This window comes from Bos indicus x Bos taurus, chromosome 4 (assembly GCF_003369695.1).
Source record: "Bos indicus x Bos taurus breed Angus x Brahman F1 hybrid chromosome 4, Bos_hybrid_MaternalHap_v2.0, whole genome shotgun sequence".
NCBI classification, from domain to species: domain Eukaryota; kingdom Metazoa; phylum Chordata; class Mammalia; order Artiodactyla; family Bovidae; genus Bos; species Bos indicus x Bos taurus.
In genome coordinates, this window is record NC_040079.1 from 17,275,940 (window position 1) to 17,292,966 (window position 17,027).

Consider the following 17,027-nt stretch of genomic DNA (forward strand, 5'->3'; position numbering starts at 1 on the left):
GAGGCAACAAAGAAGAGGGATCATTGACAGATGAGTAGAACCCTACAGTCACCCCAGCTTCCCATCTTGAGAGAGTTTCTAGCTATGGTGCAGGGAGGAAGACTCCAGGGAGAACTCCGTGGTCTCCCTGAGTTGAGAGAATCGAGTGGTGAGTGTGGGAAGGAGAAGAGAGCTAGAGTTCACAACAGACAGTGCGGGAAAGCAGAGAGAAGCACACAGAGATGCTTCCAGAGGTTGCAGAAAATCTTCACTTGAGTTTTGATCAGTTTTAAGGTGTGAGGACACTACCCCAGATGAGGGAAAGAACCGCCCTAGGAGATTAAAGGGAACAATCCTCAGAGCTCACATAAGCATGGGAAAATGTTCCTGCTGTGGATTGAATTGTATTCTCCCAAAATTTGTATGTTGAAGCATAAGCCCCCATGCACATGTATTGGAGACTGAGTCTTGAAGGAGGAAGTCAAAGTTAAATGAGGTCATACGGTTGCATCCCTGATCTGATAGAACTGGTACCCTTATAAAAAGAGGAAGAGACACTGGGGCTCGCTGTCCACCGTGTGAGGACACAGCAAGTAGGCAGCTGTCCACAAGCCAGGAGGAAAGCTCCTAGCGACAACTGAACCTGCTGGAAACTTGACTGTGGATTTTCCACCTCCAGAACTGTGAAAAAATAAATTTCTGTTTTTTAAGCCACCCAATCGGTGGTATTTTGTGATGGCGGCCTGAGATGACTAGTAGTTTTTTTTTTTTTTTTTGGTACACTGTAGAAGACCTCATAATTCACAGAGCATCAGTTAGAGTACTCAGAAGAGTTTTGCCTCAGTAGTGGGGCAAATAGCCCCAGGTTAAAGCTGCTCTCATTCTGCCTAACACAGAAAAAAGTAAGACCTGAAACTGAACAAAGCTCAGGAATATTTATATAGAAAACCAAAAATATACAGCATCCAACAAGGTAAACTGAATAATGTCTAGCATCCAATCAAAACTAAGCAGAGAAGCAAGAAAATGGTACAGCTAAGAGTCGGACACGACTCAGCGACTTCACCTTCACTTTTCACCTTCACGCACTGGAGATGGAAATGGCAACCCACTCCAGTGTTCTTGCCTGAAGAATCCCAGGGACTGGGGAGCCTGGTGGGGTCTATGGGGTCTGTGGGGTCACACAGAGTCTATGGGGTCGCACAGAGTTGGCATGACTGAAGTGACTTAGCAGCAGTAGCAGCAGAATAGCATTAGTAGACAGAGATATTAAAAGAATTATTATAATGGAGTTACAGAGATATTAAAAGAATTATTATAATGGAGTTTTGTATGTTTAGGAACCTAGAGGAAAGATTGAACACATTAATTAGAAGCATTGAAAAATTTAAAGGATACAGATCAAATTCAACCTTTTAAAAATATTAGTTTATTGATATTTATTTGGCTGCTCTGGGTCTTATTAAATGGTTGTGGCATGCAGGATCTGGGATCTTCAATGTTCATTGCGGCATATGGGATCTTTAGTTGTGGCAAGACTCTGAATTGCAGCACGTGGGATCCTGTTCCCTGACCAAGGATTGAACCCAGATTCCCTACGTTGGTTTCTGTTCTCACAGTAGAGAAAACAGAGTCATCTCTTGAGAATCAGAGAAGTGTGGCAAGGCAAGAGGGTTGAGGGAGAGTGGAAACATGAAATACTTATGGAGGAGAATGAGAGAAAGCAGACTAGGGACCTGGAAGTAATCGCTTAGTCTTGAGGCTGCTGTTGAGACTGACGATCGTGAAATTATAGTGGCACAAATTAAAGTTTTGTAGTTTACCAGCATTCAGATACCCAGGTGTAGACAAGGAGAGAATAGGCAATCAGACTGATCCAGGACTGGGGCTTTATCAGGCATGTGTGGTGATAAGACAGCCGGGAAGAGATGTGCAGGTCAGAGGGTAGAGTTGAAGTGATGGCAGATCAGCACTGAAAGGGGAAATGGAGGAAGTTGAGCTTGATTAAATGTGCTAGAGCTTTGGAGACTCTTCCTCTCAGATCTATCCACTGTATTACACTGGTGGAGTCATCATCATCTCTCACCAAGATTATTGAAAGATTTCCTGACCACCTCCCTGCCTCTGGTTTTGAAAGTGGAATGTCAGGGTGGTGGCTGACAAGTAAAATGCTGTTTATTGGTTTTGAGGAGCTGAGAGGCTAACACAGTAGATGTATCTATGGGGGACAGGAGGACTTGAGTGAAGAGGGAGACCTTCCAGGAGCCTCTTGGGTTAGTCTCGTGTTTTCCAAAAGGAGGATTCTCATCTCACTTCCCAACCTACACTTGGCTGCTGGCATCCACATGTTGCTTCTTTCTGTTCCTTGAGTTGATCAGTGCAGAAATCTGTGGCCTAATTGCTCCCTACCTGATAGAAGATGTACGTGTCCTGTCCTCTGGGAAGCATAAATAGTTCTTGGCATTCACCCAATTTTTCGGAATCATTTTCCCCCTGAATAACCAGTGTCCATTTAATCTTCATATTCAATTCTTTCATTCATGTCAGGGAAACTTCCTTTCGTTTCTGAAGCAGTTTTCTTTGTTGGATTGAAGATAACAATTATTTTTGTGTTGGCTCATCTCTGTCCCTTTTCTGTATCTCTCAGTTTATCTGCAGCTTTAGCTACGTTGTTCTTTTTTCTCTGCCTTCAGTTATGATTGAAGGCATTGATTTGATTATAAGTCATATCTATTGTTTTCCCTACTAGTTGATTATCCTTAGTGTTTTGATGGGAGTGGTAGCAATTTAATCTAGCGGAAAACCAGATCATTGGTTGTATTTGGGCATATCTAATATAACTTAAACATGCTTATAAATTGTTTGTAAAGTTATCGTTTGTTGCCAGGAAGAACCTGATCACCTTTTATTTGCTCCTTCTGACTATAGTAAAAACCACTGAAATGTGGATTTCAGGATGGTTTCAGTGAATGTTTATAGAGCATCTGATGACACTTTTATCCCTTTCTTGCCAGTGTGAAAGTGTTAGTTATGCACTGGTGAGTCAGGCCACTTGAGAGGTAGTATTTCTGCTTTCCTAGGTAAAGTTAACCTCCTTGGATTTGTCCTCCAAGTGGCAGGTGTGAATACCTGAGATTTTACTAGCGCTCCTTGCCATCTGGTTGCTTTACCTCAGGCCTCTCCCAGACTCCACCCATCATTTGTCTTTCTTGCTTTGTTGGCTTGTTTTATATGGAATAGAAAGAAAGAATGCATTAAAATGGGATTTTCATTCACCTAGATGATTGCAACCTTAAAATTCTCTTTGTCCTCCAGACTTTCATTTTTAACAAGTGTGACCCATGTAAAGGAAATGCCTGCCATCACTGGGGGCATGTAGTCCCCAGAGAAGGCAATGGCACCCCATTCCAGTACTCTTGCCTAGAAAATCCCATGGACGGAGGAGCCTGGTAGGCTGCAGTCCATGGGGCGCTAAGGGTCGGACACGACTGAGCGACTTCACTTTTGCTTTTTACTTTCATACATTGGAGAAGGAAATGGCAACCCACTCCAGTGTTCTTGCCTGGAGAATCCCAGGAACGGGGGAGCCTAGTGGGCTGCCGTCTATGGGGTTGCACAGAGTCAGACATGACTGAAGCAACAGCAGCAGCAGCAGTCTCTTGAAAAATAATACCCTTTTTCTGACTACAGTAGAGTAGAAATGCCTAGCACTGCAGTAATAGATCTGGTAAAGAGTGGTCAGCTACTTTGCATTGTTTTTCTTTTTAGTTTTTCACTTATTAGATCTTGTGAAATCCTGACAGATAAACTGTAAAGTCTTGACCTTTTTTAAAAATATTATTTTGCATATGAATATGTTTTTTTAAAAAGCCAAACCGTGTTGAAAGCACAGGGACCATTTTATTCTGTAAAGAATAATCTTGATGCAGTCTCAGCTTTCTGTTTAATTATTTGGAAAATAAATTGACTCTCCTTTTCATCCTGTTCCTCTCTTCTTCCATAATCCCCTTTGGCTTATTTTACCTCAGTTGTGGAACTCTGAGGGGTTCTAAGTTTCTCTCCCTTTGCCAAGGGAAGGGAAGCAGTGAGGGTCAGAGGTGAAGTAATTTGAGTACAGTTTCAAGTCTAGTAATCCCTTGGAGACTCTATGAGGTGCAGAGGTTGTTTTGTCCTTCTTGGCCTCAGGAAAGATACAAGGGAAATAAGAGTGATTTGGTCAGTGTGTCTGATGCCAAAGCTGCTGCTCCCTATCTGCCCCCCTGCCTCCCACCAGTAGAAATTTATTTAAGAGGGAAAGTCTGGTTTTAGAAATCATGGGTGGTGCAGCTCAGTGATTAAAAGCATAGTCTTTGGAGTCAGAAAGATAGATTAGAAGGACATTGTTTAATTTCTTTGTGTTTCGGTTTCATCTGTAAACAGTAGGTAGTGAACACTTTTTAGCATTGCTGAGGACCTGAATCAGTGTTCATATAGTGCATAGCAAAATAATAATTCAGTAAATGGCAGCTTAAAAAAAAAAATCTCATATGAGAGCAAGTCCAGAAGCAAGGCTGATGTAGTAACTTAATATGCAACTCCTATCCTGGAGCCAGAAATTTAAACTGAGTGGAGTTGGGTATGATGCTGTCCAGAGTTACTATCCTACTGAAATATCTGACTCCAAAATCATGATTCATAGTTGTCGAAAAGAAGTGTTAAAAGCCCGAGTCCCAACTATGCTAGGGTTAGGATATATTGATTTCATGAGGAATGCAACATAAGTCTAGATTTCTTTAAATTTGGTGCCATCTTGCTTTAGTCAAAGAGCACTTGGTTAGTGCAGATTAGTTCACATAAGAAGAGAGGATTGAAGGATACATGGACATCTTATGGAATTTAAGGGCAGGGAGTACGGCTGGACCTCCTTGGTATTATTCATAACGGAATGTGTTTACTTCATCTTTTAGGATCTCTCTCTCTCTTTATAGCATTGGACAACATGGAACAACTTTTGCATTGTTTAGTTTCTTGAGTGTATCTGAATTGCTAATAGGTGCCCACTAGATCTGGTGACCATTGTGGTCCGTGTTGATGGAGTCATTTACACTAAATATGGCAACGAAGGCCCATCGGATTAGCAGAAGATACAGGTTTGTGGAGGATAAGCCTGTAGGGAAGGGCAGGCGCAGGAACCCTGTCTCTTGTTAATATTTTTACAAAAGAAAGAAAGATCTGGAAGCTGGTTGTGTATTAGCCCAGTTCCCCAAACTGAAGCTTCTAGCATTACATGGTGGCGGAATGCCATGAATGCATGCTAACTTTTTATGAGAAAATAAATCTCTTGGAAGCTGATCCTGCAAATCTAAATTTCCAAGTTTGCTGTTGTCACTTCATAATAAGGATTGAATGTTAATCTTCATCTTCTTTTGAATTTCTTCCAGAGATATGAAGACTATGGAATGACTCCCCCATCAGGCCCATTACCTAGGTAAGGTTTTTAGGAGAAAATGTATCAGGATTTTTTCACATAGGCTCTTTCTTAACTTTTGCAGCTTTGTTTCTTTTAGCTAATATGAACAGAAATGAAACTCTGAGTTGTGTGTTATCTTGGTGTAACCAGAAGAGGAGGAAAAAAGTTAGAATTTAAGTCCTCCTTCTAGTAATGACAGACTAGATAATTTGCTCATGATAACTGGAAAAGCTGGACAAGATTTAAGAACAAAAACAAAACACCAGGTAGCCATCAGGGCAGTGAAACAGAATGGAGCCAAGATCTAGCAAATCCAGAGAAGTGAACCCTGCTTTTGGGTCCACTTTCTCCCACGGATACTGCTGATTCCAGACAAGGTGGCTGAGAAGCTGAGCAAAACTTTTGACAAGACTCATGAGATTTGGAGTCCTAAAAATGCACTGTATCAGAAGTTTTGGGGGGACTTCACTGGTGGTCCATTGGTTAAGGCTCCACCTTCCAATGCAGGGGGTGCAGATTCATTCCCTGGTAAGGGAGCAAAGATTCCCTGTGCCTCATGGCCAAAAAACCAGGTCATAAACAACAGAAGCAATAGTGTAGCAAGTGCAATAAAGACTTTTAAAATGGTTCATATGAAAAAAAGTCTTAAAACCTAGGGAAGTAGAAGGAAGGAAATAATAAAAATAAGAATAGAATCAGTGAAGTAGAAAACAAATGCCATACTAGAGAAGATCAGCAAAGCTGAAAGTTAGTTCTTTGAAAAACTCCTAGAAAGAGAAGACCTGAATAGTCCTATAACTATTAAAGAGATTAAAATCATTATTAAAATTCTTTCTACAAAGAAAACTTTAGGGCCCAGTGGCTTCAACAGTAAATTCTACCAAACACTGAAGGAAGAAAAGATACCAGTATCATACAAACTCTCCTAAAGAACAGAAAAAAAGAAAACACTCCCTGACTCATTTTATGAGACCAGCATAACCTTGATAACCAAAAACAGAAAGGACAAGGACATTGCAAGGCAGGAAACATTAAAGGCCAGTTTCATTCATGAACATAGATGCCAAAAATTTGAAACTGTATATTAGCAAGTGTATAATATAATACAATAGGCTATCACATCATAATCAAATTGGATTTTTTTCCAGCAGGACAAGAGTAATGTAATATTTTAAAAAATCATTATAATTCACCACTTCGAAGTGAATAAAGGAGGAAAATCTTCTCATTTCAATAGATAAAACATTTGATAAAGTTCAACATCCATTCATAGTAGAAATCTTTGTAAACACAGAATAGAAGCAGAGAGATAGGAATCTGATAAAAGTATCTTGGCAAATACTGGTTAATGGTAGAATGTTAAAAACTTTCCCTTTGAGAGCAAAAGCAAGACAAAGTTGCCTGCTTGCATTACTTCTATTCAGCATTGCCCTGGCCATCCTAGCCAGTATAATAACGCAAGAAAAAGTAACAGAAAGATTAAGGAATTCAAATAGAAAATTAATACTGTTATTATTAACAGATGATATACTTTTGTAGTAGAAAAGTCCTAAAATGTCAACACATGAGTTGTTAGAATTAAGGAACTTTAGCAAGATGGCTAAATAGCAAGATCTTAATAATTAAATTACAAAGTAGTTGGATACCAAGATGAACAAGATCAGTATACATTATAAGACCAGTATACAAAAATCTCTTCTATTCATGAGCAATGACAGAAAATAAAAAAAATTTAAAGGTACTATATAAAATAGCATTCAAAAATATGAAATACCTCAGGATAAATCTAACTGAAGATAGTCAAGCCTTCTAAAGAAAGATATTCATGGATTGTGCAACTCAATATTTTTAAAATGTCAAATCTCCCCAAATGGTCTACAGAGTCATTGCAGTCCCATTCAAAATCCCAATAGTTTATTGCATTTTTTATTTATTTTTTAAAAATTAATTCATTTATTATAATTGGAGGCTAATTACTTTACCATATTGTGGTGGTTCTGGCCACACACTGACATGAATCAGCCACAAGTGTACATGTGTTCCCCTGTCCTGAACCCCCATCCCGTCCCTCTGAGCTGTCCCAGTGCACCGGCTTTGAGTACCCTGTTTGATGCATCGAACTTGGACTGGTCATCTGTTTCACATATGGTAATATACATGTTTCAATGCTGTTCTCTCAAATCATCCCACCCTCGCCTTCCCCCACAGAGTCCAAAAGTCTGTTCTTTATATCTGTGTCTTTTGCTGTCTCTGTTGCATTTTTTAATATGTGGAAATAGACGAACTCATCTAAAATATATGTAGATATGCAAGGGGCCAAGAGTAGCCAAGACACTTTGAGAAAGAAGAGTAAGATGTTAGGACTGTATTCTAAATGTTGCAAATTACTGTCAAGGAATGAGGAGTGTGGTGTTGCTGTAAAGCAAGACAAGTAGACCAATAGAGCAGAAAAGAGCATTCATAATCAGACCCACATGTGAATAGACAATTGATTTATTACAATGAAGGAATTGTAATAAAGACTTAGTCTCAGAAATCACATTCAACTATCCCTTGAATGATTCAGCTCTCCCTCTAGTCACACAGAAGTAGGAGTGTTATCTGCTTTCTCCTTACTTTCTCTTTATTTGCCCTCATTTTCAGAAGCTTTTGCTTTTCGCCAGCCCTCCTCCCCTTCTCCACGCACTGCTTTGTGGTCCAAAAGCAACAAAGTAAAGGGAACAGGTGGAGACTCGATGATCCGGGGCAAAAGCTAATGCTCGGGGGCCACGTGATCTGGTTTTGCCTGGTTCAATCCTAATTTATTCCTGTTGTTCAGCATAATTGTAAATTCCACTCTCAAAAGTGTTCTGGTTTGGATGCTAAATTTTATAGTCACCCAAGGTAAATTAGAGTATTTGGATCACACAGAACTCTCTGAGTATACAGTTTAGGATGAAAGGGGTGTAGGTATAAGCAGGAGGGTGCTAATTGATTGGATAAAGCAGAAATCATTAATAAAAAGGCAAGCTCTTGTTCCTAGGTTAATGGTCCAGAGATTATACTTAGTTTAGGTGAGCTCTAGTTTACAGGGCTGGAAGGAGGAGTGTGTATTGGTTAAGCTCTTAGATCTGTAAGGTCAGAGATGTCAGACACCTATTTCTGAGGTCAGTCAGAAATAGCAGCAGTTATTTAAAGAGAGTAATACAGGTTGCCTGGGTTTCAGTTTATGGACTGTACTCCAGAAATGACAGTGTAGAATCAGAGCAAGTTGGTGTACTTTCTCATCAAACTGGTTTAATCTATTAGTCAGTTCAGGTGCTCAGTCATGTCCGACTCTTTGCGACCGCATGGACTGCAGCATGCCAGGCTTCCCTGTCCATCACCAACTGCTGGAGCTTGCTCAAACTCATGTGCATTGAGTCAGTACTGCTATCCAACCATCTCATCGTCTGTCATCCCCTTCTCCTCCTGCCTTCAGTCTTTCCCAGCATCAGGGTCTTTTCCAATGAGTCACTTCTTCATATCAGGTGGCCAAAGTATTGGAGCTTCAGCTTCAGCATCAGTCCTTCCAAGGGATATTCAGGACTGATTTCCTTTAGGATGGACTGGTTTGATCTCCATGCAATCCAAGTTTTAATCTATTAATTACTGGTTAACTGTCATTTGCAAGGAATTATAACTAAACCATCATTCTTTTTTTTTAATTTTTGAGTATCTTTAAAAGAGTGGTTCTCAGGGTGAGATTCTCAGATCCTTAGAGGGTCCTTGAGGCCCGTTGAGGGAGGTCTGTGAGGTCAAAGCTATTTTTATAATAATATGAAGATGTCATCTGACTTTTCTCATTGCTTTGACCTTTGTACGGAGGTAAGAATGCAGTGGTGGGTGAAGCTGTGGTGCCTTGGCTTGAATCCAGACAGTGACACCTAGCTGTTCAAGGACTCATTCCAGTCTTCCTCACTGCTGGGCAATCACAGATGTTTTTATTTTTATTTTTTACAGCATTTTTTTAAATGCCAGTTTTATGTTAGTATATCATTGAAACAGTAAAAATAAATTTTAAAGATTTATTTATTTTTGGCTGTGGTGAGTCTTAACTGCTGTGCAGGCTTTCTCTAGTTGTGGAGAGCAGGGGCTACTCTTCATTGTGGTGTGGAGGCTTCTCATGGCAGTAGCTCCTCTTGTTGTGGAGCACGGGCTCTTCAGTAGCTGTGGCTTGTGGGCTCTAGAGGCAAGGGCTCAGTAATTGTGGTGCATGGGCTTAGTTGCTCCATGGCATGTGGGATCTTCCCAGACCAGGGATCAAACCTGTGTCCCCTGCATGGGCAGGCAGATTCTTAACCACGGGACCACCAGGGAAGCCCCAAAATTAATTTTATTAAACCTAAACCCTAGAGTCTCTTAACAGTCTGGATGACAGGAATGGAGACACATATAAAACACTTCTGCTGATTATGGCCTCTGATTATGCTGATCAGAGAACTGATCTAACTGTTGCCGTGTTTTTGCTTGAACAAACAGCCTGTGGACTTGAGTGTTTGGCTTTGAAAATGAGCAGTGGGCAGGAAAACAACTGACAGCAGTTACTGCCAGTGATCAAATTAAGTTTTCAATTGGAAATTAAAATTTTACAAACTTGTCTGCCACGGTGAAATGGACAGTTTCTTAGTACTTAAAGCCTTTTCTGATGAGCTCAATGGTGATATTAATGAATGTGATTTTGGGTTACTGCAAAATAAAATGTGTCAATATCAAGAAAGTCTGCATAATTCAGTGAACCATTACTTTCCAAATGAGCAATGTCATACAATCATGCATAAGTCTATTCAAAGTGCAAGGAAGACCAGTAGTTTTAACATAACAGAAGATGAAAAGTTCATTGATAGTTTCAGAGTCAATATTGCCACTAACCTTCATAGGAAATATTGTTGAGTTTTGGTGTGGTTTCAGAGAAGAATATTTAATGGAAATACTATTTGAATATTATTTGGTAGGCTATTAAAATCTTCCTCCTTTTCCCAACTACATATTTATGCTTTTCTTCGTAAAATAACTGATGGAAACTGATTGAATACAAAGTGTAGGAGAATCCAGATATCTTCTATTAAGGAATTTTTTTAAAAACGTAGAACACTTCTCATTAAATTTGGGTGGGGGGCATGTAGGAAAATATGGGCTTCTCTGGTGGCTCAGATGGTAAAGAATCCACCTGCAATCCAAGAAACCCAGGTTTGATCCCTGTGTCAGGAAGATTCCATGGAGAAGGGAATGGCTACCTACTCCAGTATTAGTTAATTCTGTGAAAAATGTTGACATGTAATAGGTTTAATATTGTTATTTTTAAATGAATTTTTCATTTGCTCTGTTTTAATTTTGAACGTGATATTTATCTGTAGATATGCTCCACATAAACAAGAACTCTTGAAAGTGTTAGTTACTCAGTTGTGTCTGACTCTTTGTGACCCTGTGGACTGTAGCCTGCCAAGCTCCTCTGTCCGTGGAATTCTCCAGGCAAGAATACTGGAATGGGTTGCCATACCCTCCTCCAGGGGATCTTCTGGAGCCAGGGACTGAACCCCAGACTCCTGCATTGCAGGCAGATTCTTTACCATCTGAGCCACCAGGGAAGCCAAATAAACAAAAGCTCTTGTGAATCCTTCCCTCTTAGCTCAGTTGGTAAAGAATCCGCCTGCAATACAGGAGACCCCGGTTCAATTACTGGGTCGGGATGATCCACTGGAGAAGGGATGGGCTACCCACTCCAGAATTCTTGGGCTTCCCTTGTGGCTCAGCTGATAGAGAATCCACCTACAATTCGGGAGACCTGGGTTCGATCTCTGGGTTGGGAAGATCCCCTGGAGAAGGGAAAGGCTACCCACTCCAGTATTCTGGCCTGGAGAATTCCATGGAATAGCCCATGGGGTTGCAAAGAGTCAGACACTACTGAGCGACTTTTACTTTCACTTGTGAGTCCTTATTTTCATGAATGCAAGTACGTCCTGAGACTAAATAGTTTGAGAATCCCTGCTTTAGAGCACTAGTTTTCAGCCTTGATGAAACTCAGGGACATCAGTGGAGCTTTAAAAACTACCATGGTGTGGGTCCTATGTCTAAAGATTCTATTTTTGGGAGGTCTGGGGTGTGGTGTGGGTTCCCCAGATAACCCTAATATATAGCCAGGGTTGAGATCCACTCCTTTAGTCGACTGCTAGAGATGAACGTGCCCTGGAGCTTGAGATGCACCCTTTTTGGGTCTGTAAACTAGAGCATTTTTTCTCCAGTCATCTGGCAGATTAGTCAAGCATCAGCTGTGTTCCTGCATGTGTACTGGACGGTATATATACAGTTTGTAGCACAGGAGATTTGTCAGGAGCAAGTAGAGTCCCTGTCCTCGGGGAGCCCATGTTCTGGGAGAAGAGATGGCTAATAAGCCAACACACACATAGGTCTTATATTGCTTCAGGGCTGAGGGTGGACCTAATAAAATACCAGAACCAGGCAAGTGTGGTCCTAATGTTTGGGTGTGCTTCACCTTCAGACCCAGTTTTGGACCCGGTTTGCTGCAGTCTTCGGAGCTGGTGCCTCCCGAGCCCCCACAGCCCCAAGCATCATCTGAAGCCACCTCATTTGCTGCCCGAGGGATCTACTCTGAGGAGGGGCCGTCAGTGGCCCGGCCTCGGCCTGTTGGGGGCACCACAGGTACACGTGGGCATTTCTTTCTGGCTAAGTTCTGCAGAGAACATTTTAGACTTCCGGGTGTCAGCATCCCAGCCCTGGCCTCTTCTGGCGGTAAGAGCTATGTTCCCTCGGATCCTGTTGGAGATGCATGGCTGGGAGGTGGGAAAGGACAGAGTGGCTGAGATCCCAAGACCTGGGGCCTCCGATTTGTTCCTGAGTCAGAGTCTCGAAAACAGTCCCTTCATGTGAAATTCCCAGCACATGTCTTCCAGGGAAAACGTTTCTGAAAACTTACCGTGAAACAGAAACACCTATTTCTGAGTGCTTACGATGGCATGAAAACAAGCGTTTATTTTAAGGAAGGCAGTTTCTAAAGTTGATCCACGGTGACTACAGGGAGATTAGTGTTTTATTTGGTCACTTCTGGGAGGGTACAACCACGGTTTTGTCCTCGAGCCTTACTTCCCTCGTTTTTCCCCTTCTACCTTTGCCTTGATCTTCTTCTCTTTTCTAAAATGTCCGTGTCATTTCCGCATGCCTCTGTGCCTGTCCCGTCTCTGCAGTCACTCACGGGCAGAGTCGGCAGTGGAAGGTCAGGGGAAGCTGGTGACAACGTGAAACTGTTCTAGGTTTTTTCTGTCTGCTCTTTCAAATCATCATTAAAAGAACAGTCTTAGAAGACAACAGATATAAAGTGCTTAAAATAGTGCCTACGGCTATGGCTAAGTCACTTCAGTCGTGTCCGACTCTGTGTGACCCCATAGACAGCAGCCCACCAGGCTCTCCCATCCCTGGGATTCTCCAGGCAAGAACACTGGAGTGGGTTGCCATTTTCCTTCTCCAGTACATGAAAGTGAAAAGTGAAAGTGAAGTCGCTCAGTCCTGTCCCACCCTCAGCGACCCCATGGACTGCAGCCCTCCAGGCTCCTCTGTCCATGGGATTTTCCAGGCAAGAGTACTGGAGTGGGGTGCCAGTGCCTGGAATATCATAAATTGTAATACTTATTAGCTGCTATTATTACTACTCTTATTTCTGGTGATGGTGTAAATCATTAACTTTTTGGAAAGCAGCTTGGCAATATAACTTGATGAGCCTTTGACTTGGTAATTTGGGAATATGGGCTCCTCCCTGTCCCCCGAGGAGATCCAAAATATTGGAGAAAAACTACATGTGCAAGGATGTTTATTGAAGCATTGTTCAGAATAGCAAACAACTGTGAGCTCCCTCAATACCGAGTTATAAGGGCATCAGCGAGTAAACTTGTACAGCTATCTAAAATGAAGAGCTCAGAGCCAGAAAAAGGGAATTTCAGATTTTCTGATTGCCTCCTATGCATTTGGTACTTGACCTATTTTGTCTCTTTTAATCCTTGAAATAGCACTGTGAGATAGATTTTTTTTTTTAATCTCCATTTGAAAAGTGAGGCATTGAGTCTCAGCTGGAAAGATTACTGGGTGTTCAAGGTCACAGGCTTGTCAGTGGTTGAGCTGGAATGCAAACCCCTGCCTGCTGGGGGGTGGTGGGCCACTTGAATCATGAGGGAGCCTGTGCTGCCTCGTTAAGTGAACAAAGCAAAATACAGAATCATGTCTCAACTATGATTTCAACTGCTGTTGCAAGTCTAACACAAAGGTGTGCTTTTCTCCCTGTGAGGTTGTCTGAACCTTCACAAGTGATGACGAACACTGTGCTGCATTTCCGTCTTTTGCAAGATTTGCTCAAACAATGTCTGTTGGGCAATGTCCATTGTCTGATGGTTCTAAGAATTTTAATAGTGTTAGGAATCTTCAGTAACAAATGCTTCAGGACAAGTGCTCCTGTAGAGTACATTTTTTAAAAAAGTATTTGATTAACAGAGGCTGTTAATTAGGTAACTAGAGTAGGAACAGCCTGGAAGATGGAGAGGTCTTACCTCTGGAAAACCCTGAACCTTTGTGGGACTAGCCTGAGCATTCCAGATGAATGAGACAATCCCAGGTGCATTTGGAAATCAATGTTTTATTTCACAGCATTTGAAGATCTGTTTTTTTTCTCCCTTGATCTGTTGAATAGGGTCATTTCCATATGCCAAAGTTGATGGGAGAGAAAAATATGTTATTTAAAGGCTAGCTTTCACAGCCACACAAGGCCATGGTGTGCCTAAGTGTAGAATGAGCGCTAGAGATCATCTGTCTTTGCTTTAGTATACCTCGATGAAGAGGTTGGGTGGGTGGCTTTGTCGACTGAAAAAGAGGGACAACTTGGGAGGTGAGTTTTATTTGGGGTGAAATGAGGACTATAGCCTGGGAGACAGCACCTCAGATAGCTCTGAGAAACTGCTTCAAAGAGACAGCGGGGGAAGGTCAATATATGATTTGGTGAAAGGGGAGTTCAGTGCAACCAGGCACTTACTTTACAAGAGGTTTTCTGCTAGTCCCCGGGAGCTGATGTCATCATGAAGGGATTTAGTGCTTTTCTAGATATGAGGAGATGCAAAGATTGGGATCATGAAATCAGTTCCTGAAAATACCTAACTATCTAAAGACCTGTTCCACCAGATTCCCTGGAGCACAGAGTGCCTCACTCCACCCTGAACTCCCTTGGGGTGTTGAAGGTCAACAGCTGCAACAGCACAGGGTTCGGTCTCCTCAGAGGCAGGTGACAAATGCCCTAGTTGTTCAGTCACTGGCTCATGCTCTCGGCAAGTGCCCATTTGTCATGGATAGTTTAAATTTTTAATTATGATATGACTAAATTTTGAAAACAATGTGAATATAACAAAAATGTACTTTAACATTTTGAACTCAAATACACACTCTACCTGTTTTTTTTTTTTTTTTAAAAAGGCATATTGCATTTTCATTTCCTTGTGAGTCTGAAAATCATAAGCAAGGAAGAACTAGGTTTCAGCTTCTTTATGGCTCCAAAACTTTTCACTCCTTTTTTTCTGAATGAATAAGGTCCCCATTATCTGTAGCCTCAACAGAAATGAATGGAAGGGCCCTCCATTATCCCCTTTATTCCCCGTCTTTTGATGTCTGACCAGGAAAATAGAAACATCACTAATAGCCACTGTATTGAGAGAAAGTAAAAGCCCAGAAGCCCAGAAGCTCAGGTCTGGTTTTCTTAGGAAGTGTCTTTTCTGGGGGTAGAATTGGTGCCACATTTGAACAATGCTCATGTCCCCAGGGCGTGCCGAGGTCAGAACCAGAGTATCTCACTTGAGTAGCCTTCCACTCCCCTGCTGGTGTTCACTGGGCCCCTCCCTGTGTTCCTCCAGGCTCTCAGATCCAGCACCTGACGCAGGTGGGAATTGCCAGCAGAATCGGAGCTCAGCCAGTGGAAATCCCACCCAGCAGAGGCGGCCAGTATGGGGGGCCAGGTTGGCCTGCCTATGGGGAGGACGAAGCTGGCCGGAGAGAGGCTGTGAGTATCTTGTGTTGGGATCATCGTTGAGAATTCAGACACGATGGATATGGATTTCAGTTTTATAAGATGAAAAGAGCTATGGGGACGAATGATGTGAAGGTTGCATAATAGTGTGAATGTATTTAAAACCACTTAAGCATGGTTCAAATGGTAAATGGTATAGCTGCTGCTGCTTCTGCATGGGAGATCTCGCTTTAAAACCTGCATGAAGTTTTAAGCTCCGTCACTTTTTTCCTCCTTGAGTGTATTTTTCTTTTCACACAGTCATGCATGCATGCTAAGTTGCTTCAGTTGTGTCCGACTCTTTGTGATCTTATGGACTGTCGCCCGCCAGGCTCCACTGTTCATGGGATTCTCCAAGCAAGAACACTGGAGTGGGTTGCCATTTCCTCCTCCAGGGGATCTTCCCGACTCAGGGGTTGAACTTGGTTCAACTTGGTTAAACTTGGATCGACATGAGTTCGATCCCTGGGTCAGGAAGATCCCCTGGAGTAGGAAATGGCACCCTACTCCAGTATTCTTGCCTGGAGAATCCCATGGACAGAGGAGCCTGGTGGGCTACAGTCTATGGGGTCCCAAGAGTTGGACATGACTGAAGAGACCCGCATGCATGCGTTACAGTCTCAGGTCTGCACTTTACCTTTGCTGACGTTTTGCCTTTTCTGTGCCTGGCTTAGTTTCCTGAGCTGTTTTGGGTTTTCCCATCAAATCCAATGTGCACTTTTTGAGGGCCTCTTGGTCACAGTTTGCAGAAGTGAAATGTGGAAGTTATTCCAGGGCTCAAATGTCCTGTTTACCAGGCTATCAAGTTGCTCTTACCACAAGTGAAATCACAGATGTAGTATGTGTATGTGTCTATAAAGAGATTTTTTTTTCACTGAAAAAATACGAAAAAAAATCACTGAAAAGTATAATTCTTATCAAAGGAATGCCCAGTTAATCCATATTTTGCCAATGTCAGCAAAGCTAGTGTATGCTTTTGTGCAGATAGCTTAAAAAAAAAAAAAGCTGTGCAGAGCACTGACACATAGACACACAGACAGACAGATAGGATGGAAGATGACTTTGTGATCTTGTTGCCGTTCCACGGGCCCCATATGTGTTCTCATCACCCCTTCCTTGGGTTCCAGACTCAGAGCAAAGGCAGTTGCTCTTCCCATCGGTCTATCTGCCAGTTTCTGCTTATCCCTCTGAGCAGACATCCTTATCAGACCTTGCCCTCTCTGGGATGCTCCAGCCTCCCTCCCTGTCCAGCTCTTCAGGGCCCTTCCTGGCTCCCCAGTGGCCCACTCTCCTTCCACACATGGCAGCACAGGGATTAGCCAGTGGGGCCAACTGCACGTTCATTCTTTCTGTCTTTAATCAAGTGTGTATAGTTCAATTCAGTTCAGGTCAGTCCCTCAGTCGTGTCCGACTCTTCGTGACCCCGTGAATCGCAGGACGCCAGGCCTCCCTGTCCATCACCAACTCCCTGAGTTCACCCAGACTCACGTCCATCGAGTCAGTGATGCCATCCAGCCATCTCATCCTCTG

At 42.3% G+C, this 17,027-nt stretch overlaps 1 protein-coding gene across 1 annotated transcript in view; it reads left to right on the top strand.

The window, feature by feature from the left end:
- Window positions 1-17,027, top strand: part of KIAA1549 (KIAA1549 ortholog) — a 141,756-nt gene that overhangs the window by 118,396 nt on the left and 6,333 nt on the right. The window contains exons 19-21 of the mRNA XM_027538424.1: window positions 5,400-5,446; window positions 11,946-12,106; window positions 15,346-15,491. Coding sequence (XP_027394225.1) covers window positions 5,400-5,446; window positions 11,946-12,106; window positions 15,346-15,491 — 354 coding nt within the window. The remainder of the gene's footprint in view (window positions 1-5,399; window positions 5,447-11,945; window positions 12,107-15,345; window positions 15,492-17,027) is intronic.